Source organism: Pezoporus flaviventris, unplaced genomic scaffold (genome assembly GCF_033815535.1).
Source record: "Pezoporus flaviventris isolate CSIRO_AGI_PZ_B2104156 unplaced genomic scaffold, CSIRO_AGI_Pfla_v1 ptg000041l, whole genome shotgun sequence".
NCBI lineage: Eukaryota > Metazoa > Chordata > Aves > Psittaciformes > Psittacidae > Pezoporus > Pezoporus flaviventris.
The window spans coordinates 5,784,087-5,807,122 of record NW_026892589.1 but is presented as its reverse complement, the minus strand read 5'-3'; the positions used below and the strand labels follow the sequence as shown (position 1 = coordinate 5,807,122).

Sequence of the window (23,036 nt, the reverse complement as noted above, 5' to 3'; positions counted from 1 at the left end):
CAAATACTGAGCAGCTAATGACTTCAAGCAAATCTGCACTCTGTCTGGACTTACACCTAGCAGGAACTAGCCAGGTAGCATGCTACTTTCCAGGCAGATGGTAGTTAGGTTTTGTAACCAGTTCCTTGTGGGTAGAAAGGAATTTGGGTAAGTCAGAACTGAAGGCCAGCTCAAGGGTTAATATGACTGTCAGTTTCCTTCCTCTCAACTTAAAAATTTACTGTGGCTTTATAGTAACAAGTATAAGCTGGTGGTAAATTGCTCAATTAAATACTAGAACAGCTTATGTCCTGTGGAGAATTGGAGCTAGCTTAGGGATCCTTAATAGCTTCACTCTAGAAATCTAATTACAGGAATAACTAAGTTCTCAAGGAAAGCAAAGCTGCCATCTCTGATTAATAGTTCTGCTTTAGTTGCTCTCCTGCTAGCTCAAGCTCTTGCTAAGTATAATGGCTTTTATAAGTTTTGTGATCTTGCATTCTGAAATACATCCAAAAACATACTCCTGGTGCAGTGCAGCTGAACCTGAAATGTGGAACAAACTCTTTGCATACCAGAGTACTGTTTCTTTAACAGTTAAGTCATTCTAAGCAGGAAATAACCACTCTTCTGGTGGGGTAAGTGGAGGATTTAATGCAGTTTGTTGTGTCCATCCAAGGTTTTGAAAACTTTCATAACATTATTTTGCAGAAAATACTTAAAACTAAGCTCACTATTTCCCCCTGCTTCAATGAGATGGTGCGAGGGCTATCACGTAGAATGATTTGTTCATGCATGTTCTAGGCTTACAAGACTGTCAAATAGTAACTTGTCTGAGCACAGCTTTTACTCGTGCTTTTCCTATGTGAAGCAGAGTATGGATTTCCTTCTAGAATAGCTCTTGCAATTTGTCAGTTTTCAGGGGAATTTTCCCTCATCTGGCACACTTCAGGCAGCTATAGCTCTGCATCAGAGGAGACAAGCAACTAGCAAACATTGCTCTGCAGCCACTTTAATGCTTGTGAGCTAGATGGAAACTGATCTCTCCAGAAATGACTGCAAGGACATGTGCTCCTCTTGGCATACAATTCTGACCTGTATTCAGCTGCTCACTCTGTGCTAGCACTTGAGCTCCTTACACTATCCTTTGCTCCCTTGCATCTGTAAAGGTTACTGGTTTCTTTTGGTACAAACACAAGTGAACGGGAAGGAAGAATGTCTGACAAAGCTGCTGCTGTCTGTGCTGTTGGGCCAGATGAGCCACCCCCTATAAACTTGGGAGGAGTTCAACTCGGGAGGAATGCATCGGCTGGGGTAAGTTCTGTTTCTTGCTGGCTACACCATGTTTTTACAAGACTTCGATTTGCCTTCCCCCGTTTTTAGGGCTCTTTAATTAAATGGTAGCATAGCAGAGGAAAATGTTCCTAAGTCATTTTGCTCCTTAAAAACTGTAGGCAGATGGAACTTGTTTAAGTTTGTACAAATTATGAAACAGCACAGGAAAGACAGAAGTATCTCTGAGGTCAAAAACTTAATTTTGATTCAGTAGCTTCTTTTTTTAGCAACTGCAGTGCTGAGCGCTAGCACTTCCAGCATGACGTGGTTCCCTTAATAAGGCTGCTTGAAACAAGGAACAGCTTCTTTCCCTGGGCAAAACCAGCAACTCGGAAGCAGAAAAGATCTGGTTTTTGAACTTTAACACTGACAAACAAGTCCAACTTTGTCATCTGATATCCCACCTACAGAAGTGGGATAACTTTTGTACTTGAGTACATGTGATATACTCGGGTAAAGCTGGCTGTTCAACTGCTGCATAGTTAATGTTTATTCTTCAGTGTGTGACGTTTCAATTGGCAGGCTAGAGCTTGGCCACTGGGAGCCTCTTGATGTGATTAAACCAGCATGAGAGTGGATCCAATTTGTACTGAAACAGGCTAGAAATCTTGCAAATCTTAGAACAAATATCACTGCACATACCAGGTTCACATATTGAGTGGTTTAGGAAGCGTGCATACTACCTTGTTGCAGGGTTTATTCCTCGTGTAGAACCTCTCAGTCTTTCTAGGTCCTTCCTGTTGTGCTTGGTTTGTCACTTGGTTCCAAGTTGACTGGCTTCTTGCTTTACAGAGTACTCCAGGACTGCTTCCATCTCATTTATTCCCAAAAAGTAAAACGGGCATCTTGAATTTGTGATAAAATGTTATGGAACACAAGGCTGGAAAATGCTTAGCAACACCAGAATGCTCTGTGTCAGTAGTGTGTAATTAGGCTGTGGTTTGCCAGGTGAATTAACACTTATTATAGCAACCTGCAGGTGCACCAATCCAGTTTAATGGATCTGGGGTCTTTTTATTCTGCTGCATCTCTTCCTTCAGCAGCAAGATACTGACAGATCCTGACTCATGTTTTTATTAACAAAACGCTGCAGAGTTGCTAGCAGAGGTATGTGTTTCAGTCAAGGTCTTTCAGTCTGGAGCCTTTGAGATCATTCAGGAAGGTAACAAACCCCATCTGTTTTCTTCCAAGCTACAAGAGACAATGTTGTCAGCTGTTAAGCTAAAGACAGTGTGAGTTTGAAATACAGATAGGGAAGTCCTGTGTTGCTTTTATGTGTTAGACTTTAGAAATCCTGAGTCAAATTCTGAGTTTTAGTCATGCATTTTCCTGTGTGGTTTCATGACTCAAGGAGAGGATTTTTTTTTTTGTCTGCTGTAGTTTTAATCAAGATTTTAAGATCTCTTTGTCTAAAAATATGTATTTCTCCTTTTCCCCCTAGTGGGTATGAAAGGGAGGAATTACAAAGTCATCTGGTATGTTGTTTTGCACAGCGAAGAGGTCTCAAACGTTATGTAGAGCACAAACTCCCAAAGTGCTGGTTATCCAGCTGGGAAGTGAGGATTGTGTTTAGTAAATGGTGGGTTTAGTAAGTTTTTTGAACTGCTTTACTTTTGGAAGATACTCTTTTTTCCAGTCAGAGGGTGGGGAAGTGGTCTCATCTAGGGTGGACAGCTACCAGGGTTTGTCAGCTGGAGTAGTTTCTTTTGGTAATCTGTTATGCTGTGAGGGATTCATGACCATGGTTTGGAATGATAACCTGTCAATGCTGTTGCTGTATGTGGATTTTGTCTCCTGAGGTGAGTCAGGCCCACTCAGGTGGTAATGTATTGAGGACATCTGTTGTCTGTCAGGCTCTGGAGAAGCTCAGTTTTGGTAATCCCAGTGAATAATTTTGAGGATCAACAGGAGCTCTTTTTGTGTGTGTGCTCTGCTGAAGTGGGAATGCTGCTAGCTGTTTTGGAATACCATCATCTTTAACAGTCACAGTAGCTCCTGCTGCTGGGGAAAGCTGGGGAAATGTTTTCTCAACTCTTCAGTGTGATTACTTCTCCTGGAAGCTCGTTATGTGCAGGATCTGTTACGCATAAAGGAATTGCTCAGTCTCATCGGGGAACCTGAGGAGAAATCAGTTTTCTTATTTTACCATAAGACCCCAAGTGAAAGGGATTAATAACACGTGGGAGGGTTTGTATTACTTGATGAGTTGTAACAATTCAGATAACATAGCTGCTAATTCAGTGAAATTATGAGATTCTGTGATTCAAGGGCATGTAATAGAGTGCTACCTGCCCCACACTGACCACTCATGGGCTCTGAAAGCTACTGGGTGCATCAAGCTGTACCAATTAGAAGTAAAACCAATAGGGGCAAGAGAGAGAAGTTGGAACTGAAGTGTGGTCACTGCTTCCTAGGATCCAGAAAGCTCTGCCTGCAAACAGTGCTTGTGTTGAAAGCAACTTCTTTGATTTCTTTTCTCTTCAGTAGTTCTCTTTAATTCCAATAGAAGGAGGCCATGAGGTGCACAGGCTGCAATAGCACCTGACCATGTACTTCACAGTTCTGTCTTTCCATGGCAGCAGAAACAAGCACCAACCACTAGCAAGGGAAATGGGTGAGAGGGTTGTTCCCATGAAAATTCCTGAAGTGAGAGCAGTGAGGTAGAGAGCTGATACCCTGCTGTGAGCATAGCTGCTCTTTTATGCTTTAACTAGCCACTTCCTAGGCAATATGCAAGTCTGGTCAAGTCTTTACCTTCACATAAGAGGATTTAAAACTCACCTGCTGCAGTCTCCAGTATTTCAGGGTTACTTATCTTCCTTCAGTGCTCTTCTCCTTCAGGCATTCTGCTGACAAGTGGGGTTAACAGCTTCTTGGAGGTCAAGCTGAGATGGCTTGCAATCTGCATGTGGTTAAATATGAATAATCCTTTCCCTGCTCAGCAAAGTAAGCACTGCTGTGAATCCCATTGAGACTGATGAGAATTAAGCAGGTGGTGTAGTGTTTTCTTGGACAGGATGAGATTGTGCACAGGCCTCGCTGACTTGATTTAGGAATCTCTAAGAGCCTGTGTTTGCTGTGAAGGTAATCATGGCCTCGTGGCAGCAGTGGGTCTGTGTGTCTGTGAGCACACAGGAATGTTATTATAATTTGATGGAAAAGGTACTGAGGAGTTGCAGAGATTGGTCAGAAATCCAAATGCATTTGTTTGCCCTTTTTGAAAGGATTCGTCTTATTTTTGCCGTTCCAATGCTGCTACTCTGAACACCTGACACTGTTCTGGGACTGGGACTATGAATGCTTGGTCCCTCTGTGTACCCTTCATGTGCTATTCCCCCCTCACCCCTTTTTCCCTGTGCTCAGATGGGTGGCCTTAGACTTAACAAGAGACCACTTCAATATACTTGTCTCTGTTTTCACTCTTCTGAAACCAGCTACAGCTCTGGTCTCACCTGCAGATGAGTTCTGCAATGCAAGTATATGTTAGTTTGCTTGTAATCCTGTAAGGGTATAGGTGCTTTGGCTTCCCCAATGCCCTTTCTGCAGGCAGGCCTTGAAGCCATGGCTGTATCACTGCAGTTAGCTTCCAGATGAGGCTGGCACCTGGAATCCAGCCGCCTGATTGCTGAGTCTTGGTTAGCAAAAACCCTGTCACAGGGCACACAGAGAGCAAGCCTCAACAGGAGCAGGCACTGCGCACGGCCGGAGGAGGCTTCTTACACAAAATGTTCCCTCTTCGGAACAGGGCGGCTGCTCCGGGTGCAGGGGATAGCAAAGCTCTGGAGTCCAGCGCCAGCATTTCCTGCCACATGGAAAACTGCAGGGTCGGTTTCACTCCGCAGCATTCCCACACACAGCTTTCACACATGAACTACTGAGGTGCTGTCTTCCTCCATCTGCAGACAAAGGCCAAACCAGTGCTGTGCCCTGCACTGTCTTTATCTGACAATGTGTTGGTTTCTCTCCGCGTTGCAGTGCGAGGCGTTCACACGTGATTGCTGCTCGGGGAGCTTCCTCGTCCTCCTCCCTGACCAAAACAGAACGATTCCAGCGCAGGGCAGGGCAGCACCGAGCACACACACACACACACACACACACACACACACACACACACCATGAAAACCCGCATCAGCGCCCGTGCCGCTGCGCGCACCCCCCGGGCGGGCAGGTTCGGGGCGCCTGAATACCGCGGGTCCTGCAGCTCGGGGGGGGGGGGGGGGAGCAGCCCCGTGCGGGGACAGCGGCTTCCCGGGCTCGCTCCCCCGGAGCCCCGCCGGGCGCGGCCCCGCCCCGCGAGGATGTGACGCCGCCGGGGCCGCCCCTCGCGGGCGCGGCCCTGAAATAGGGCCCCGGCCGCCGCCGCCGCCGCCGCGGGCAGCGCAGGAGCCGTGGCCATGCCCGCTGCCGCTGCCCCTGCTGCCGCCCCCGCCGGCAAGGCCAAGCTCACGCACCCCGGCAAGGCCATCCTGGCAGGTGAGTGAGCGCCCCGGCGCGGGCATCCCGCGGGCCGGTTGCTGCCGCCACCCGCAGGTGCTGGTCCCGCCGTGCGAGCCCAGCAGCGCCGGGGCCAGCCCGTGCCCCGTCCCGCTGCAGCCCAGCCGGGCTCGTCCCGTGGCAGCTCCCGCGGCTGCATCCCCGGTTTGGGCGGGGGTCGCGGCGGTGCTGTGGGGCTGTGCCTGCAACCTGTGGCCTGGCGGGGAGGGGCCGGTGTGCTCGCAGCCGCCGTGTGCGGCGGGGCAGAGGGACACGTTAGCAGGAGAGTCGGGCCGGTGGAGGAGGAAGCGGCAGGGAGCTCCCTGTGCACCCCCCGGGGGGGGATGTGAAGGGAGAAAGCTGGAGCGGCTGCGCTCGGATTGTGCCTGCTCCAGCCGTGTCTTGCACGCTGCTGTGATACAGCTCCTTTTACGGCTTCTTGGTCCCTCCTTTGTGTCTCAGCATCAGTTCCCGTGGACCGGGGCGTGTTTTACCATCATCCTGTTCTGACCATTTCCATGGGATCTAAATAGGCTCTAAGTACAGCAGTAACTGCAGAGTTAACGTGCTCCCTTCTGCTTGTGGCTGGTTTGAGCTCTGAGCTGAATGGAGTCCAAGACAGTGGAAGGCTTGTTAAACTCCTTTGTAGCCCTTCATTTAGCTCCCTGGTTTCTTCTGCCACTCCAAGGACAATTCCCAGAGTGCAAATTAGTGTCTTCTCTTTCAAACGAGCCCTCGCAGCCTCCACACGATTGGCATGTTTAGAGCTTTTGTGTTTTCCAGCCAATTCTCCCTCCTACGACTGTGCCTTTGTTCATCTGGCCAACTCTGCTCTGCTCCAAGGGCAGAGCTACAGCGCGACCTGGGGGGAGCGAGGCTCTGCCCATCCCACTGGGCAGGGGAGCAGAGCCCTTTGCCGCGCCAGCCCTGTCTCGGTGGTTGGCTTCTCCTTCTGCAGATCCCGGTTACTGCTGGAGACAGCATCACTGTGGGAAATGGATGCGAGCTCTGGAGCATGCAAAGGGTCATGAGGCTTCCTGGGGTCACGTCAGTGGCATAGAAGGGTCTGTGCTGTCACCAGGGTTGCCCGGCCAGAAGGGCATGAGAAGGCTGCAGCCATGGCTGAACATTCACATGAACCCATCCATGAGGCCTGGCTGCTTCAGAGCTCTGTGTTCCTCAGGGGTCTCAAACTTGTGCTGCCACCCCATCAAAGTGGCTTGTTAGTTCAGGCCTCTTCTTATCCCCTTTTACTCAGAGGTCTTTTAAATGGGATTTAATCTAAGCTTAGGATGGGATAGACATGATGTTTTCTCCTCATCCAGCCTTCTCAGTCTTTCCCACTTCATTGCCCATGTGTGGTGCATCAGGTTGTCACAGCTGCCTGGGCCAGTGTACCAGGACACTTCTGTAGCCCTCGCGTGGGTCTGTAATCAGGGATCTTAAGTGCATGGCTTATGGGCACACTCGGAAAGAGGCTGCAGCAGGCCTGCCCTGCTCTCCCCTACCAGAAAAGCTGCCATGAGTGTGCCTGGAAGCTCTTCTGGTGCCAAGGAACGGGCGTGGTGCTTGTGGCCTCTGCTGGGTGTCAGTCTGGGCAATAACACAAAGCTGCACATGCCCCCACTTGGAGAAGCCCTTCTGGGTCCATGTGAGGCTGCAGAGGTGGAAGAAGGACCCTATTGAGATGCTAGTCTTCTCCTCACACGAATCAAATCAGAGTAATTGGTTAATGGGCAGAAGTCCAGCCAAGCCTCTGTGGTATCTAATTGTATTAGAGAACCACATAAATGGGAAAAAGCTGCTGTTAACTCCCTGCATTCCGGCCTGCTCAGCCCTCCAGCCCCTTCTGGGGGGATGCAGTGCAGTTTGTGGTCGTCTCTGATGACTTTAAGGAGTGTTAGGGACTGATACTTTTAAGGAGTTAACACCTCTGATGCTCTTGAGGCTTTTCATCTAACCCCTGTCTGCACAACAGGGCTGTGTGCTCCAAAGCTCATCTTCCTTGTAGAGCTGCAGGTTGTTCAGAGACGAGCCATTCCTGCTGTGCTGTGCTGTGCTGTGCTGGTGGGGTTAAATGAGCTGCCATCATCCCCCCTGGATGCGTGTCTGCTCCCAGACCCTGCGTGTGACTGAGATCCCTGCCAGAAGGGCACAGCTCCCTCGTGCTGCCCAGACCTGCGCTGGCTCTTGTCTGAAGCGACACAAGTGGAGCTCTGGCTGCCAAGCACTCTTCTCCTTCCGCTGTTGTGACGGTGAAGGCAAAGTTAAACATTAATTTGCTAATGGTCTCTCCTTTGTCCAAGCAGCCGCTGTGTGCCAGGGCAGCTCCTCACCTTGCTGCAGCCACAGCGCACGGGGACATCTTGGCTGTCCTGGCCATTGGGGTGCGTGTCACTCCCAGGGCTTGGTCTTCAGGGTTACAGAGGGCAGAGCTGGGTGGGTGTGGGTTCTGCTGCTGTTCAACCCCTACACCCCCTTTGCGAGGGGGGGAGCCCCCACGCTCTGAATTGATGGTACAAAGCTGATTTGAGGGACTGGATCAGAAGTGATGTGGCTGTAGGACACTAAGGGTTGGTATAATGTGGCTTAGTTAAACTGGGTTAAAAGACTGGTAAACGTGCAGGGCTTATACTGAAACAGATCTTACGTGTGTCTATCTCGTGGGCTGATGCCTGTTGTAAAGCTGGTGTGATTGTGAACTCGTGAGCTGGTTTGAGGTCCTGCTGCTGTCTCCTGTGCTGGGCAATAGCCTGTTTGCAAGCTGAGCTGAGCACCCAGCCCTGTGTCAGCCTCCCTTCAGCAGCTCCTGGTTGCTGTGCTGTGGTTTCCAAACCATCCCGCCGGGCTCCTGTCCCTCCCACCAGCTTCCCACAGGACTTGGTGCTGCTCCTGCACTGCCCAGCTCCCGGCGCGGGCTGTGCTGCAGCGGGCTCAAAGTGAAGCAGCGAGTGGTGAGACAGGAGCTGCTGGGGGGGTCACCCCTGTGTTACGCCAGGGGTTTGGGCACCACGGTGCTGTTAGGTCAGCTCCAGCCAGCCTGTGGTGGCCGTTTGGAGCCTGGCACAAACAGTCCTTGCCATTTTGCAGGCAAACCTCCTCACCCCAGGGCACCCTCCCCAGCAGGGCTCGCAGCGGCTGTTGGGTCAGCGGCTTTGCCTGCCCTGGCCAGAGTTAAGGACAGCCTTGCTCTGTTTTTAGCCAGCTTTGAAGCCTGGGGTCTGCTCCCTCCCACGGAGCAGCTCCTAGCTGCCTTGCTCTTTGCATGGTACCTCTGCCTGGGGGCTGCTGCGCAGTTGCTGTTCCTGCCTACACCTAATCCTGCCTGCTCAGCGTGCCTGGATGCTGCCCTATGTGATGCTTGGTTTGGAAAGAGCTCGCTGCTGCTCTGGTGTTTGCTACAAACACTGAGTGCTGCTGGGAATTAGCAGTGATGTGCACCAGGGCCCCAGGAGGAGCACGGGCGGAGGGGAGAGGGACTGTGCAGGGAGAAAGAGGGTAGGGCATGAAGCACCCAAAGCAGGGAGCCCAGGATCACAGGAGAAACAAAGCAGTAATTAGAGCTTCAGTCTCCTTTGTTAATCTCCTGATAATGACCTTTCTTGGGAAACACTGTACCTACAGAGGAGAGAGTCAGGGCAGGATGTGAAAGCTGAGGCTTGCTCCTTGCAGAGCAGGACACCATTCCCAAACATCCCAAGTCCACCTGGGCTTCCAGGGCCATTGGCCTCCTGGGAGGGCAGCTGTGCTGCTGTAGCCTGTATCGCTGCCTGGCGTTGAGACTGCAGCTCACAGCAGAGCAGGGGATGTATCCCCCTTGATGCTGAGCGGGGGAGCTGGGCGCTGGGCTGGATGTGGCAGTGGGGAGGGTTGGTGAGCATGGAGGGAACCCGTCTTGCCTGGTCTGCTGGCCCGTGGTGCATCATGCCTGGCCGTGGTTTGTCTGCTCTGGCTGGTGTGTGCATGGGGAGCGGGGCAGAAGGAGCACGCAGGCCCCGAGTGTGTCCTTGCCTGCCTCTGAGCCCTCGTGGACTGCAGAAACCTAGAGCAGCCCCAAGGCTTCTGGTGGGAGGAGGCTGCCAGCCCCAGGGCTGGGAAACCACACTGCGGTTCTACAGCCAGCTCAGCTTGTTCAGTCTGAATGGGTTCTGTGTGAGCTGGGCTTAATCCTGGGCCTTGAAATGTGCTGCTGAGATTTTCACATGCCTGGTGCTGTGCTTGACGTTCTGCAGGCGATCGTTTTCCCTGGGTTGACGTAAATGATCGGAAGAGGCCATCCATCTTCTGGAGGCAATGAGCCCCGTGAGCTGACAGCCCAGGGATGTTGCAGCATCTCTCAGCTCTGATAGCCTTGTGCAGTGCATGCCAATGCAGCTTTGTGCTCCTGCCTGGGCAGTGGTGACCCTGTGCTTGTGCCATGAGGTCTCAGGTCACCTCCTGACAGCAGGGGTTGATCTTTATGCCATATTTTCTCTCTCCCTGTGCTCCATTGCCTGGTGCTGCAGCCATTCCCCTGTGCTGGTGGCTGTGGGACCAGAGCCTCTCCCCGGGGAAGGCTTCATTCCTGCAGTGGCTCCTTCATCCAGCTACAGGGCTGCACTGAGGGATGTGTCCAGCAGCCCTGGACTCTGACATTGGCTCCTTGTTGCCCGTCTTTAGGAGGAGTTTTGGACACTTAAGCAGTAGATGTCTGAAGTGCTGTGGTGGGTTGGTCAGGAGCAAGCTCACAGGGGCATTGCCAGCGCCTTGGGGTGCACAGGGCAGCAGGGAGAAGGTGAGTTGAGCTGGGACAGGGGACTTGGCAGTCCCCAAAGGTGAAGTCAGCACCAGAGGCAGATGATGCTGTGACTGTGAGCAAAGGGAAACGGCTTCTGCCATTGCACTCGCAGCCATGAAGTTTATAATGTTGATTTATTGTAATATTGGCCCATTGAGAAGTAAATGCAAAGGGGTGATGAATGCGCAGGTTGTGAAAGGACAACCTGTTGAAACAGGATGGTTCCAGTAAGATTAGGGACAGATTACTCCATCCCATGGCCAGCATTATCTGCAGCGCTGTTTGCATGGGGCTGTTTACCCACCCGATGGCACAGCGTACAGAGAGGCACATTTCATGTTTGTCATCCTCGGTATCCCTGGTAAGGGGATCAGGCTCTCTCCAGCCTGGCTGTAGCACAATGCCATGACGAAAGCAGACACGTATTTACCGATGGACATGCTGAACGCCCGTGCCTCCCACCGGCCTTGTCCCTATCAGATAGGAGACCATCCAGGGGCCCCAGCGCAGGGGATGGATGCCTTCTGAGGCGGGCTGACCTATTGCAGGACATGCTTTTTCCCCTTCTAACCAAAACGCAGGTAATGTGGCAGTCTGGCCTGTGGGAAGCAGCCCTGCCCAAGCTCAGTGATGGACGGGATCTGTACAATGCGTAACAGCCCCCGTGGTGGTTTTCCCCAAGGATGGGGCTGCAGATGGGTGCTGAAGGGCTGTGTGTGGCAGGAGGAGGTGTCCGTGGGAGGCTGTTCAAAGCCAGCTCCCTGAGAGCGCTGTCCCCAGCCTGCCTGCGCCTGAGCCCGTTTCACAAGGTAGGGAACGAAGGTGATGGGGTGATGTGGAGAGGGTGGAGCCCGCTCAACCCGTTTCACCACTGCAGGCAGGGCAGGATTTCTCCACCGCTGCCTTTGCTGTGTCATGGATGGCTCAAGAGCACCATGGGTGGCTGCCAAGAGGGGGTCGATCCCTCCACTGCAGGCAGCAAGGGCTGTGCTGTGCTGCTGGCGGGGCAGCATGCGGGCTGCAGAGAACGGTCGTGAGCTGGAGGGGGGCACTGCTGCCTCCCTGGTCTCTAGCACCCTGCTGCTCTTTGAGGCCTTTCATCTTTCATGTACTGAGCTCTGAAAGGCCTCTTGGCCGGAGGGGAAGAGCACCAAGTCCCCTCACGAGGGTAGGAACGGCATTTAGGAGGCAGGCAGGGCTGCGGGCTGTGCCTCCAGCATGTGGTCTGTGTCATGCTTCTTGCCTGCTCAGCTCACCCTGTACACCTTCACCCTCTGCGTGTGGGCTGGGTGCCCTCTCAGTAAGGACAAACATGAGGGTCAGCTCTTGCTGCTGCCCTAAAGAGGAGCTGTTTGTGCCTTCCCACTGCCCTGAGCCACGCGGACAGCAGGAAGGACAAGCTTCAGGGATGGTCCTGTGAGAGCTCTGCTGCTCTGCTCCCAGGCCCTGAGGAGTAATTTCGTCTAGCCTGAAAGGATCCTGCCAAACCTGAAGTTAAAAGGGGCTTTTTGTTTGGGAATCAGATGCTTGTGTACATCTGCATGTGAAATTACCCTTAAAATGGAGAGGCTGAAATTGCTCTCCAGGTGCTCACTTCTCATCAGAGCTGCACAGAGACCTGCTGTTCTGTCCGCAGGAGCAGGATGCTTTTGCAGGCACAGTCACTTGCAGGAGTGGCAGAGGCACAGTGCCAGCTCCTGCCCCTCTGTGGCTCCCAGTCGGGGCAGTGTGTGCTCTGTGGGGCACTTACCTTCACGTAGAGGATTTGGGGGGTGGCAGTGCCAGCCCTGACTGCACAGCCTTGGCTTGTGTCAGCCCCTAGGGCTCTGCTCATCTTCCCCATCGCAGCTGTGTCCTGCTGCCCTTGGCACCCACCCTGTGCTGGGTGCCAGACCTGTGGTCCCTGGGATGAGCTGGCCAGGAGGTGATCGGTGGTGTCCCAGAGGCTGCTTGCTGGTGGGGTTTGAGCTGAACCTGTGTGTGCTAGTGCTGCTGTGCTGCACGAGCATTGCAGGGGTAGCACCTGTCTGCTGTTCCCAAAGCCCCTCTTCTTCCTACCAGCAATCCCCAGCAGTGTCCAATGCCTGCAGCTGCATCCTCAGGTAACTCTGCTGCCCCCTCTGCAAAGGAGAGACAAGCTTTGTCTGGGAAAACCTTGCTCTGTGGCTGACAAACAGGTACTTTGTCCTTCTCCCCCTTCCCCAGTGTGCCTGTGGGGTCAGGATTGCTGGCAGCTGGGGTGCTTGGAGGCTCATTGCAGGCAGGGAGCCATTCCCAGTGCTGGGAGCGGGATCCCCCCCCACCCTAGAGGCACCTTCTCTGGGGCTGTGCAAAGCGACCTTCCCTGAAGGACATCCTCTCTTGTCTGGCTCCACCACATCCAGCTAATAGCCCAGAGCCTTGGCTCAGCACCTGGGCTGCCCCACTTGCTCTTTCCCCTCCCAGGTGCTTGCTGCGGCTGTTCTGTTGACTCCATGGTGTTGCAAGACCTGAAGCTGCTGGTTAAAGTCCGGGTAAACAGGTTGGAGAGCCCTCGGCAGCCCTGGCGAGGGAGGGGGGGGCTGGAAAAAGCTGCTGCTCATGGGTGATGGGGTGGTTTGTTTGCACAGAATAAGGTTTCCACGGGAATAAAGTGCGGTGGGGAGAGGATGTTTGGCAGCAGAGCAGGAGCTCTGATGTGCCTCACTTTTGGGAGGAAAGGGGCTGTAGGGTGGGTGTTTTGTGCCACCTTGTCTCTCTGCAGGCAAAGGAAAACAGGATAAGATTGCCCCAACTCATGCAGTGTGTCTGGGGTCCCTGCTCCGTGCCTCTTCCCGTGGGATTTGGGGCTGGAGCAGCACTGGGGGCAGGGAGGGGCAGCGCAGGGAGCACATGTCCCCAAGCAAGACCAGGGAGATGATCCTCCTCTTCCCTGGGCAGACCTGTTCTCCTACCCTGGAGCTCGCTGCAGGGGTGTCGAGCCTGTCCTGGCTGTGGCAGTACCAGCACAGCCTGCGGGCACGGTGCCCTCCCCTCTCCTGTTCCCAGCACACAGTGATGGAGGCAGTCGTGGTGCCAGCGTCCAGCCGTGGCTCTGGGATGGAGACACCTTTCCCATCCAGCTCCCTGTGGCAGCCAGCACAAGTGCCCTGTTCCTCCTTCCTTGGCTCAGGCAGCCCCAGTGCAGCAGAGGCTGCCAGTTCCCAGGATCAGCATCCTTTGCGGGGCACTTCACAGGCTCCTATGGATGCAGCTTTGCCTGCAGGATACTGAGCAGAGCCTCTGCCTCCCCTGCACAGACCAAAGCCCTTAATCCCGGTGCTTGCTGAGGCTGTGGGCAAGTTGCAGGAGGTGCAGCATCCCTCCCTGTGCTGTTTGGGGTAGCTGCTGTGCTGGGAGCCCCTGGACTGGTGCCGTCTGGCTCCTGGACCGACAGGGAACATTTACATGACTTAAAATGGCCAACACTTAAGGTCTGCAGCATGGAGGAAGGGAAGTGGCTTTGGCAGCACTCAGGGTGTTTGTGTGGCCGTGGTGGCGGCAAGGCTTGGTGGCACTATGCTGTGTTAGCGGTGCTGAGAGGTGCCAGCTGGTGCTCAGCTTATTGGGCCCTGCTGCACCCAGCTGGAGGATGCTGCTCCTCATCACAGTGCTCAGCAGGGACCTGTGTGGTCCCACAGAAACTCCTTGGCTTTGCAGAAGTGCTTGGGCAGCCCCCGGCCCCAGTATCTGCCATCTCTGATGGACATGCCAAGGACAGGAGAGGGTTGAGGGGAGAGCAGGAGTGCTCTGGGGACCCTTGGGGTGGTGGCTGTCCTCCCCTGGTGCCCCGGGGGTGCTGTGGAGGTGCTATGGCCGGCAGTGGTTGCCCATTGCTGCTGGCTCGGGCTGAGCAGCTCCAGCCCCTCCTGGGAACACAGGGGGAAACAAGGAGCCTTTGTCTGCTGCGGCAGAGCCCGGCTGGCCCCGCGCCCCGTCCCCAGCACCCCACGGTGCCGGGATGCTGCCAGGCTGGGCTGGCTGGTCCTGCTCTGGGTGTGGGGACCAGCACTCGGTGCCACGGTGTCCCCGTCCCCGCGGTGCCTGCGGGAGGAAGGGGATGCTCTCTGAGCGTGGGGCCGGGCTTTCCTGTCGTCCCAGCTGTGCTCAGTGCTGGCACGGCTTCTTGGCTGCCTTAGGGAGGATGAGACAAGCCTGAGCCCAGTCCCATGCTTCTGGTGCCTGCGGCAAAGTAACCCAGGATAAGGCTGTTTGAAGGTGGGTCCTGCCCAGCTGCTTGAGGGAGTTCTTTGAGGCTGCTTTCCTTTCCCTCCGGAAGGACATGGTGCCATGGGGAATGCCGGGCTGCATACCAGGGTGTCCCCACGCTGTGAGCAGCTTCACCAGGGGCACTTTGTGGGAGGGAGCTGGAGGCAGCACCCTGGGTTAAGGGTGTCTCTTGTAAATTTGGAGGCCATACAGAAGGAATAAGACCATACGGGAAACTGCTGTAGCCTGAGGAGCAGAGGCTGCCTGCTGTTGTCACAGGGAGGAGCCATGGCTCAGCTCCCCATCCCATGGCCCCTATCGGCATCCCCTCGCAGGGTGCTTTGGAGGGTGCTGATAAGCGGAGCTGTGCTCGGCTGTGCTGCACCGGGCTGCAGAGCGGGGGAACCACCACCGGCCCCATGCTTCCTGCTCGCTCCGGCACAAAGAGCTCCCGCTGCTCGGCGGGACCCGGCTGCGCTTTGATGGAAGGAAGCGAGCTGCTGCGGGTCGTGGGCCGGCCGGGGCTGAGCCCGGGAGCTCAGCGTGCCAAGGGCAGCCCAGGCACCGGGAGCCGGCATCGCTGCTGCGCGCCGGCACATCCCTGCTCCAGGGCAGGAAGGGCCGCAGCCGTGTAATCGGCGCCCAGCAGCTGCCGCTGCGTGAGCCCGGCGCGGCCGGACAGGCCTGATGATAATGGTGCTTCCGTGGCCAGGTCTGCAAATGGGCTCCTGGGGAGCGGTGCTGGGCCTCATGCCGCGCTGCTCGGCTCCATTGGGTTTATAGATGCCTGTGCTGGCAGCACGCAGGGCTCTGGAGGGAGAGAGGTGCCTTTGAGGGGAAGCAGTGCTGAATCAGCAGCCGTGGTTCTCCCACCCCTTTGGCCGATCCTCTTGCCAGCTCTTGCCATGGCGAGGCATGGTGCCTGTGCAGGGTGCCAGGCTGGCACAGGGCCCTCCTGCCCTGTGAGGTTCCCAGGGGGTTGGTGAGGATGGGGACACCGCATCCCAGCCCACACCTGGCTGGTAAGAGGTCTCTGGTTCAGCCATCACGGAACTGGTAGCGCTGCACAGTGCTGGACTGACATGGCACTGCTCCCAGCAAGCGCATCCCCTCCTCTCCCTCCCAGGTGGCCTGGCCGGAGGGATCGAGATCTGCATCACATTCCCTACCGAGTATGTGAAGACACAGCTGCAGCTGGATGAGAAGGCAAACCCTCCCCGTTACAAGGGCATCGGTGAGCATGCCGGCCTGCTGGATGGGTTCAGAGGCTCCCGGGGAGCCTGGCTGGAGCTGGGGGGTCAGCGGGGTTTGTGGGGTGAGCAGTGGGGCTGGCACAGTGGCCTCAGCATAGCGGATGATGGTGGTGCCGCTGTGCTCTGCTGCAGGAGACTGTGTGAAACAGACTGTCCGTGACCATGGCATCCGGGGGCTGTACCGGGGGCTCAGCTCGCTGGTGTACGGCTCCATCCCCAAGGCTGCTGTCAGGTAGGTGCCCCGTGATGTGGGGTGAGCTGGGGACTCTAGGCAGCAGCAAACAAAGGGTGGGTTTGCCCTCAGCATCCCCAGTGTCACTTCACCAAAGGGTGCTTTCCTGGGTGGGAAGGGTCCCCTCGCAGGGTGCATGGCTGCTCCCGGGGGCAGACCCAGAACAGGGGGTGCAGGCCCCTGGCTGGGTGCCCTGGGGTTGCAGAGCGGCTCCTTTGCAGGTTTGGGATGTTCGAGTTCCTCAGTAACCAGATGAGAGATGAGCAGGGGCGGCTGGACAGCACTCGGGGCCTCATCTGCGGGCTGGGTGCCGGCGTGGCCGAGGCTGTGGCCGTTGTTTGCCCCATGGAGACCATAAAGGTGGGTGGGAGCAGCCACCGGTGTCCCCCTGCCCAGCACCCCACCCCGGGCAGAGTCGGGAGGGGATGAGAGCCAGGGATGCTTTCAGGGACCTGAGGGCCACGTGGGTTTGCCCAGGCTGGGTTTGTAGGGGACGAGCTGATGCTGGAAAGCCCCATGGAGAGGTCAGGTCCAGCAACCACAGTCCCTTTCCCACTCTGGGGAGGACCCCCCCCACCCAGGAGCCACCCCATCACCCAGTTTAGTACTGTAAAACCCATGTTGTTGCTTTCAGAAGCAGTTTCCCAGGTTTTTCTCTGCAAAATGCCATGGGCACAGGCTTCCCCTGTGGTCTCACCTTTCATTGCTTGGCCACGAGGGTCAGCTCTGATTTTGGGACCATCCCTGGACAGGTAGCCATTAGCCCTTTGGGGACATTACATCTCCCCGTGCCTTGGCCACGACAAGCTCATTGTCTCCCTGCAGGTGAAGTTTATCCATGACCAGTGCTCCCCCAAGCCCAAATACCGTGGCTTCTTCCATGGTGTACGGGAGATTGTTCGGGAACAGGGTGAGTCCCCAGGGAGAGGCACCCTGAGCCCTGGGGTGCTGCCGCACTGCAGGGACGGGGCAGGAGGTGGCACAGGCTGGGACCAGCAGCCTGGGGAGGTTTTTCTCTGCTGGTGGGGTTGGTGCTCTCCTCCAACGCCCTCTTGCTGCAGGACTGAAAGGGACCTACCAAGGCTTAACCGCGACTGTCCTCAAGCAAGGTTCAAACCAGGCCATCCGCTTCTTTGTCATGACCTCCCTCAAGAACTGGTACAAAGGTACGGTGTCCCTGTCCCCACAGCACACCCTGGGTTGCTGGCTTCTCCAGCCCATCCTCGGGAGCTGGGCTTGGGCTTTCCATCAGCCCATCCTCCACTTCTCGTGGCCCAGCCAGACCTGGAGCCTTCCTTGGGCTCCCTTGGGGATGCCGTGCTTCATCCCCACACCACCACTCTGCCCTCAACCTCTCCTCCTTCCCAGGGGATGATCCCAACAAGGTCATCAACCCCTTCGTCACGGGGGTGTTTGGAGCCCTCGCCGGAGCCGCGAGTGTCTTTGGCAACACCCCCTTGGACGTGGTAAAGACCAGGATGCAGGTACAGCACCGGGCATGGTGTGGGACCTCTCTGCCTTTGGTGGGATGGGGCCACTGTTGTTTGGGAGCTGTTTTGTGAGCCCACAGGGCTGGCACCCAGTGCTGGTGATGTTTGGGAGATGCCTGGGGATGCTGCCCTCTCATAGGTGGGCTGTGGGATGCCAAAAAAGTGCACAGAGAAGATGGGGATGTCCCTGCTGGGTTTGGTGGCCCACAGCAACAAAGGGCAATCGGTTCCTCTTGGCTCCCCCCCAGCTCTGCCTCCCCTATGAAATCCCCCCAGATGCATCCCTGCCTCTGGCCTCTGACCCTGCTTTTCCTATCCACAGGGGCTGGAAGCTCACAAGTACAAGAGCACCTGGGACTGTGCCTACCAGATCATGAAATACGAAGGGCCCCTTGCGTAAGCGCTGCGAGTGGCATGGGGGGAGCCGGGGAGAAGGATGGGCAAGGACAGGGGTTTCTGAGGGCACCGAGCCCCACGGATCCCCCTCTATCCCTGGCAGGTTTTACAAGGGCACGGTGCCTCGCCTGGGCCGCGTCTGCCTCGATGTGGCCATCGTCTTCATCATCTACGACGAGGTGGTCAAGCTCCTCAACAAGGTGTGGAAAACGGACTGAGGGGGCCAGGCCAGGCGGCCCCCACCTCCCTCACCCTGTGGGGATGCAGCTGGAGAGCAGTGACCAAGTCTACTGGGGCCAAGTCTGCCCCACACTCACGCCTTCCCCCCACACCCGGCCACCTTTATGTTTAGTAACAGGCTCTGGAGCAGGTTAAATTATTAGTTGTGCGCTAAAAGGAGCAGGGAGGGAGCAGCATCTGTGTCCAGACCCTCAGCATCCTGGTTATGCCCACCCTGAGCCCCTGGTGACACTTCCTCCTGGTCCCATATCACTTGTAAGCGCCAGTTATCCAGGACAAGGTGTCCCCTGGGACGGTGGCCCAGGACCCCAGCAGCCAGGAGCTGCCTGTGGGCCAGCTCTTTTTTGGGTGCTGAGAGCCCCCCCAAGCCATGTGGGCACAATGTCCATGCTGTGCAGCAAGCACTGCAGCTGCAGGAGGCTCTTGGGGCTGATGCACCATCTGGAAGCGATGCGGTGGGTCTCACAGCAGCTCCATGGGGATCCACCAGCCCTGCACACCCTGGTATGGGATGGCAGCGACCTCCTGGTGTGGTCCCAGGCTCCCTCCTCCTTGCAACCACCAACCCCCCCTGGGGTGCTGCATCCCAGCCCCGGGTCCTGCTCAGCGCTGGGCTGCCCGGAGTTGCACATACAGCCAGGCCTTTAGTTCTTGCTGTGGGACCGGGGTGAGCCGGGTGCCCCATCACTTGCCGTTTACAGTCGAGACGCGTGTGCGAGCCGGGGTGAGGAGGCACAGCCCCGTCCCGCAGACTTGGCCCCTCGGCCAGGGTGCAAACCCCTTTTTCTGCCACATTCCTCCCATCTGCCCTCCCACTGCCTCTCTGCAGCTCCATAGGTAATCCTGTAGCTTTCCGAGCTTCATGCTGACCTACTAACACCCGTGGCCGTGGGGCTGGAGCCCTGCTCTGCCCCATGCTGGGCTTGGCCCTGCCAGATTTGTGCCAAACTTCTCCCAAAGGATCAGGGGGTGGGCACGGTAGCCAGGGCTCGACCCATCCCTTCTCCCTCCTGTTGCCAGTGATGAGCGCAGCCTTAACACAGGAGGGCAAAGGAGGAGAAGGAAAACCCAGGCATGGTTTACCTGTGGCTTTCTGCTCTGAAGCCAGTGAGGGTTGCATTGGGTTTGTTTGGTTATTTTTACTGTTATTCTGTTTTACATTCGCAATTTGAATAAAATCAGTCTGGCTTTAGCAGCCCTGCTGGTGTCCAGGCTGCGCTGGGCGCCTGCGGCCAGGGCTTGGGGATGGGGCTCCCCATTGTGTTGAGCTGGAGCTCCTGGGGGAGCATCGGCTTCGTCCCAAGGACAGTGTTGTATTCACCATCCTGGTTTACTGCCCTGGCCACGGAGCGCAGAGCTGGGATGGCAGCGGGCGGTGGAGCAGAAGGGAACAGGCTTTGTCCCCCGCCCAGCGCAGGGGCGGTGCGCTGGGCTCCCAACGCCACCGGCGCAGCCCTTGCTCCTCACCCGGCGTTCGCTGGTGCTGGGCAAAGCCGTCCCTTGGTGCTGCGGGGCGGCCGTGCCATGCGGGGCCTGCTGCTCTGCGGGGGCTGGCTGCTGGCCGCCGGCTGCCTGGTGGGTGCCAGCGGCAGCTGCCGGCACCGGTGCTGCCCGGGCAGGAACAACGCGTGCTGGGTGCTCGGTGTCCGCCGGGCTCACTGCTACTGCGACTCGTACTGCCAGAGGACGGGCGACTGCTGCCAGGACTACCACAGCGTGTGCCGCCGCGCCGGTGAGTGGTGGGCGGGGATGGCACTGGTTGAACCCCGGGGCTGGGAATGCCAGCCTCGGCTGCTGCTTTTGGTGGCAGATGTTTGCTGTTAGCCCCGTACTTGGAGCACAACAGGATGTGTCTGAGGATCGCGGATGCCCGCTGGGCTGGATTTGGAGCAATATCCCCATTTTCCGCTTTTTTCCACGCTGGATGAGTGGATGCTCTTAGCGTAATGAGAGCCGGCGGGGTTGGCCTCCGGTCGGCAGCTGATGGTAGTGCTCTTGTTGCAAGCCTGAGCTGTCAGTGTGGGACCTGAGCAGGATGAGCCCGGGCATCACCCCTGCCGCTGTTGCGGGCAGTGCCTTGCACGGGAACACGGGAATGGGGATGACAAACAGGGAGTGTAGGCTTGGGGGGTGCAGAGCCAGCCCGCCCTGGGAACCCAACCCTGGGGCAGCTCCCACAGCGGCCCCTGCACAATTGCAGCAGTCAGCCCTCCCTAATCTCCGGGGAGATTAGCGGGGTCCCAGCTCAGCGCGATGTAGAGCAGCAGCAGCAGCACGGGGATAAGGGCTGTGGAAGCCGAGCACAATGCCACTGTGCTGGAGCCCGGGGAGAGGGGCTGCCAGGGCCACGCCGGCCCTTTGCCGTCCTCCCATCCTGCATCTCCCCTGCTCCCCTTCCACCTTTCGTGCTACTGAAGCTGTTTCCCTCTGTCCCCCTGCTCTCCGGCAGCTGTGGGCTGTGCGGTGGGGCCCTGGGGGCCGTGGAGCGGGTGCAGCTCCCCGTGCGGGGTGGGCAGCAAGGCCCGCAGCCGCCAGGTCACCGTCCCGCCGCGGCACGGAGGGGAGCCCTGTCCTGACCTCAAGCAGCGCCGCGGCTGCCTGGGCGAGCACCCGACCTGCGGCACAGCCAAAGGTAACGCGGGTCCCGCTGGGTGCCCGATCCCCCTGCGCCGCTGTCCCCAGAGCTGCCAGCCCCGCTGCCTTGCCAGGGCACCGTTAACCACCCGTCTGTGTGTGTGTGTCTGTGTCCGTGTCCCGGCTGCCCTTCTGCCAGAGGTGGCCAAGATACTACCCGATTCCTTCAGCCAGGACTTCAGGGATCCCTGGCGAAGAGCTGGGATGCTGCTGCTGGAGGAGCCGTCCCGGTAGGTGTGGGGCTGGGGTCCCTCTGCACATCGCCCTGCAGCCACGGCACCTTGTAACCCCCAGATCCACGGTCTCTTTGCACCCCCCCCAGCCATTACCCTTCTATCCCCACCCCAAACCATGGCTCCTTTCACCCTTTTCTTGACCCGTGGCCTGTTTATACCCCACTAGAGCTAATACTTTTCTCCTCCACCACAACCCCGTGGCCCCTTTGCACCACCCTACAAAATTAAGGCTGCTTTGAACCCCCCTCTTAAAGCTATTACCCCTCCCAAAACCATGATCCCTTTGTATCCCCCTAAATCTATGTCTCCTTTGCCCCCATAGCCCCTATTCCAATGCTATACAGAGCCATGGCTCCTCTGTAGCCCCCCCCCCCCCAAGAGCTATGTCCCCTTTGCACCCCTCAGGACCATTACCCTTCCACCTCCCCACCCTGAAACAACAATCCATTTGCACCCCCCTCTAAATCCATCATCCCTCTGCAAACTGCCCCAGAGCCATTAACCTTCTCACCCCCAAACCCATGGCCATTCATACCTCCCTCCTCCATCAAGAGAACACCGCAACCTCTGCCCTACCATCCAACCACCATTTCCCCCCTCTTTCTCCCCATTTTCCCCCCTTCCCAGCTCTCCCCTCCCCAGCTACTGCGGCTATTTCCGCCTGACACAGGTAGGGCCCCTGTGCCGAGAGCAGGCCTGGAGCCGCCGGCTGCACCCGAACAAGCAAGTGTGTGTAGAGTGCCGGGGGGACACGTCCCAACACCGTCCCCACTGCACCGGGCACGGGCTGCAGGGAGCCAGGTAGGGGGGAAGCCCCTTTGGAGGTGCAATGCACCCTTTAGGGCTCCTCCAAAGGGAGGAGCATCTCTCCGTGTCCCTAAGGCACCTTCCTTTTACATTCTTAATATATAAAATGAATATTATGATATGGCACAGCATGAGAAGTTAAATCAGTAATATGTACTGTAAATCAGTAATATATAAAAATAAATAATATACTAATAGAATATTTCAGTTGGAAGGGGCCTACAGTTATCATCTAGTCCAACTGCCAATATGTGCTATATATACACAATATATAACTATAGATATCTAATTGTTTATGGCACACCCCAGCTCTTACCGTCTTTCCCTTCCAGGACATTTTGGGTGGCTGCCTCCGTGGCAGGGTGTCAGGGCTCGTGGGTGCAGGAGAGGCTGCAGGAGGGTTGTGTCTGCTCCCCACCAGCTCTCATCTTCGTGTAGCCCCCCCAGGTGAGCTGAGCCGCTCCACTGCTGCTTGCTGGGGAGGCAGGGAATGAAATGAAAACATGGTGTCTTTTGTAATTTCACCCTTCTGCAGGCTTGCTGCTTGCCCTTGGAGCTGACTCCCTGTGCTCTCCATGAAGTATTTGGTTGAAGAGTGGGAAGAAACCCTGCTTATAAAGATTAAAAATAAGGGAGTCGCTGAAGTGTGGTGACTAATGGTGGAAGGACATCACACTGGTGACATGGGAGGACAATGGGATGATGTCAGGCTCAGCTGCGACATCATGCTGTGCAACGAGATGCTGTTGGCGAGCAGCTCGAGGATGGAGATCACATCCTTCCTCTGTGTGTTTGGGCTGGTCCCACTGCAGGGAACTGCTGGGTGAGCCGTGAAGGGCGCTCGGCTGCGTGCTGTGGTTTGCAGAGACAAATTAAACAGAGGTACCCAAAGTCTGCACGTGGGTGATGATGCTGGTGGGTGGCTGGGTTCAGCTGGAGGGAGTGGGGCTGAGCTGT

The 23,036-nt window shown here is 56.4% G+C and overlaps 2 protein-coding genes across 4 annotated transcripts; both read left to right on the top strand.

The window, feature by feature from the left end:
* Positions 1 to 5,630: 5,630 nt before the first annotated feature.
* On the top strand, positions 5,631 to 19,597 carry SLC25A1 (solute carrier family 25 member 1). The gene is made up of 9 exons (XM_061466041.1): positions 5,631 to 5,787; positions 15,918 to 16,025; positions 16,177 to 16,276; positions 16,498 to 16,636; positions 17,102 to 17,186; positions 17,338 to 17,442; positions 17,645 to 17,760; positions 18,089 to 18,162; positions 18,266 to 19,597. The coding sequence occupies exons 1-9, from the start codon at positions 5,709 to 5,711 to the stop codon at positions 18,378 to 18,380; spliced, it is 921 nt and encodes a 306-aa protein (XP_061322025.1). The 5' UTR covers positions 5,631 to 5,708; the 3' UTR covers positions 18,381 to 19,597.
* A 102-nt stretch (positions 19,598 to 19,699) lies between these two features.
* LOC133275834 (somatomedin-B and thrombospondin type-1 domain-containing protein-like) lies at positions 19,700 to 22,975 on the top strand. Of its 3 annotated transcripts, none has more exons than XM_061466044.1 (6): positions 19,700 to 20,134; positions 20,852 to 21,034; positions 21,207 to 21,270; positions 21,947 to 22,073; positions 22,412 to 22,526; positions 22,615 to 22,975. In XM_061466044.1, the coding sequence occupies exons 1-6, from the start codon at positions 19,765 to 19,767 to the stop codon at positions 22,656 to 22,658; spliced, it is 903 nt and encodes a 300-aa protein (XP_061322028.1). In that variant the 5' UTR covers positions 19,700 to 19,764; the 3' UTR covers positions 22,659 to 22,975. The 3 variants fall into 3 exon arrangements, with proteins under 3 accessions (XP_061322028.1, XP_061322026.1, XP_061322027.1); XM_061466042.1 differs by having other exon boundaries at positions 21,176 to 21,266; positions 21,915 to 22,073; XM_061466043.1 differs by having other exon boundaries at positions 22,412 to 22,975.
* The last annotated feature ends 61 nt before the right edge of the window (positions 22,976 to 23,036 follow it).

Excerpts from the sequence above, each read along its gene's own strand:
- SLC25A1 (XM_061466041.1), top strand. The coding sequence starts at position 5,709 with ATGCCCGCTGCCGCTGCCCCTGCTGCCGCCCCCGCCGGCAAGGCCAAG. Across the intron at positions 17,187-17,337 it reads GGAGATTGTTCGGGAACAGG|GACTGAAAGGGACCTACCAA; the intron begins GTGAGTCCCCAG and ends CTCTTGCTGCAG. Across the intron at positions 17,761-18,088 it reads TGGTAAAGACCAGGATGCAG|GGGCTGGAAGCTCACAAGTA; the intron begins GTACAGCACCGG and ends TCCTATCCACAG.
- LOC133275834 (XM_061466042.1), top strand. The coding sequence starts at position 19,765 with ATGGCAGCGGGCGGTGGAGCAGAAGGGAACAGGCTTTGTCCCCCGCCC. Across the intron at positions 20,135-20,851 it reads CAGCGTGTGCCGCCGCGCCG|CTGTGGGCTGTGCGGTGGGG; the intron begins GTGAGTGGTGGG and ends GCTCTCCGGCAG. Across the intron at positions 21,267-21,914 it reads CTGCTGGAGGAGCCGTCCCG|CTACTGCGGCTATTTCCGCC; the intron begins GTAGGTGTGGGG and ends TCCCCTCCCCAG.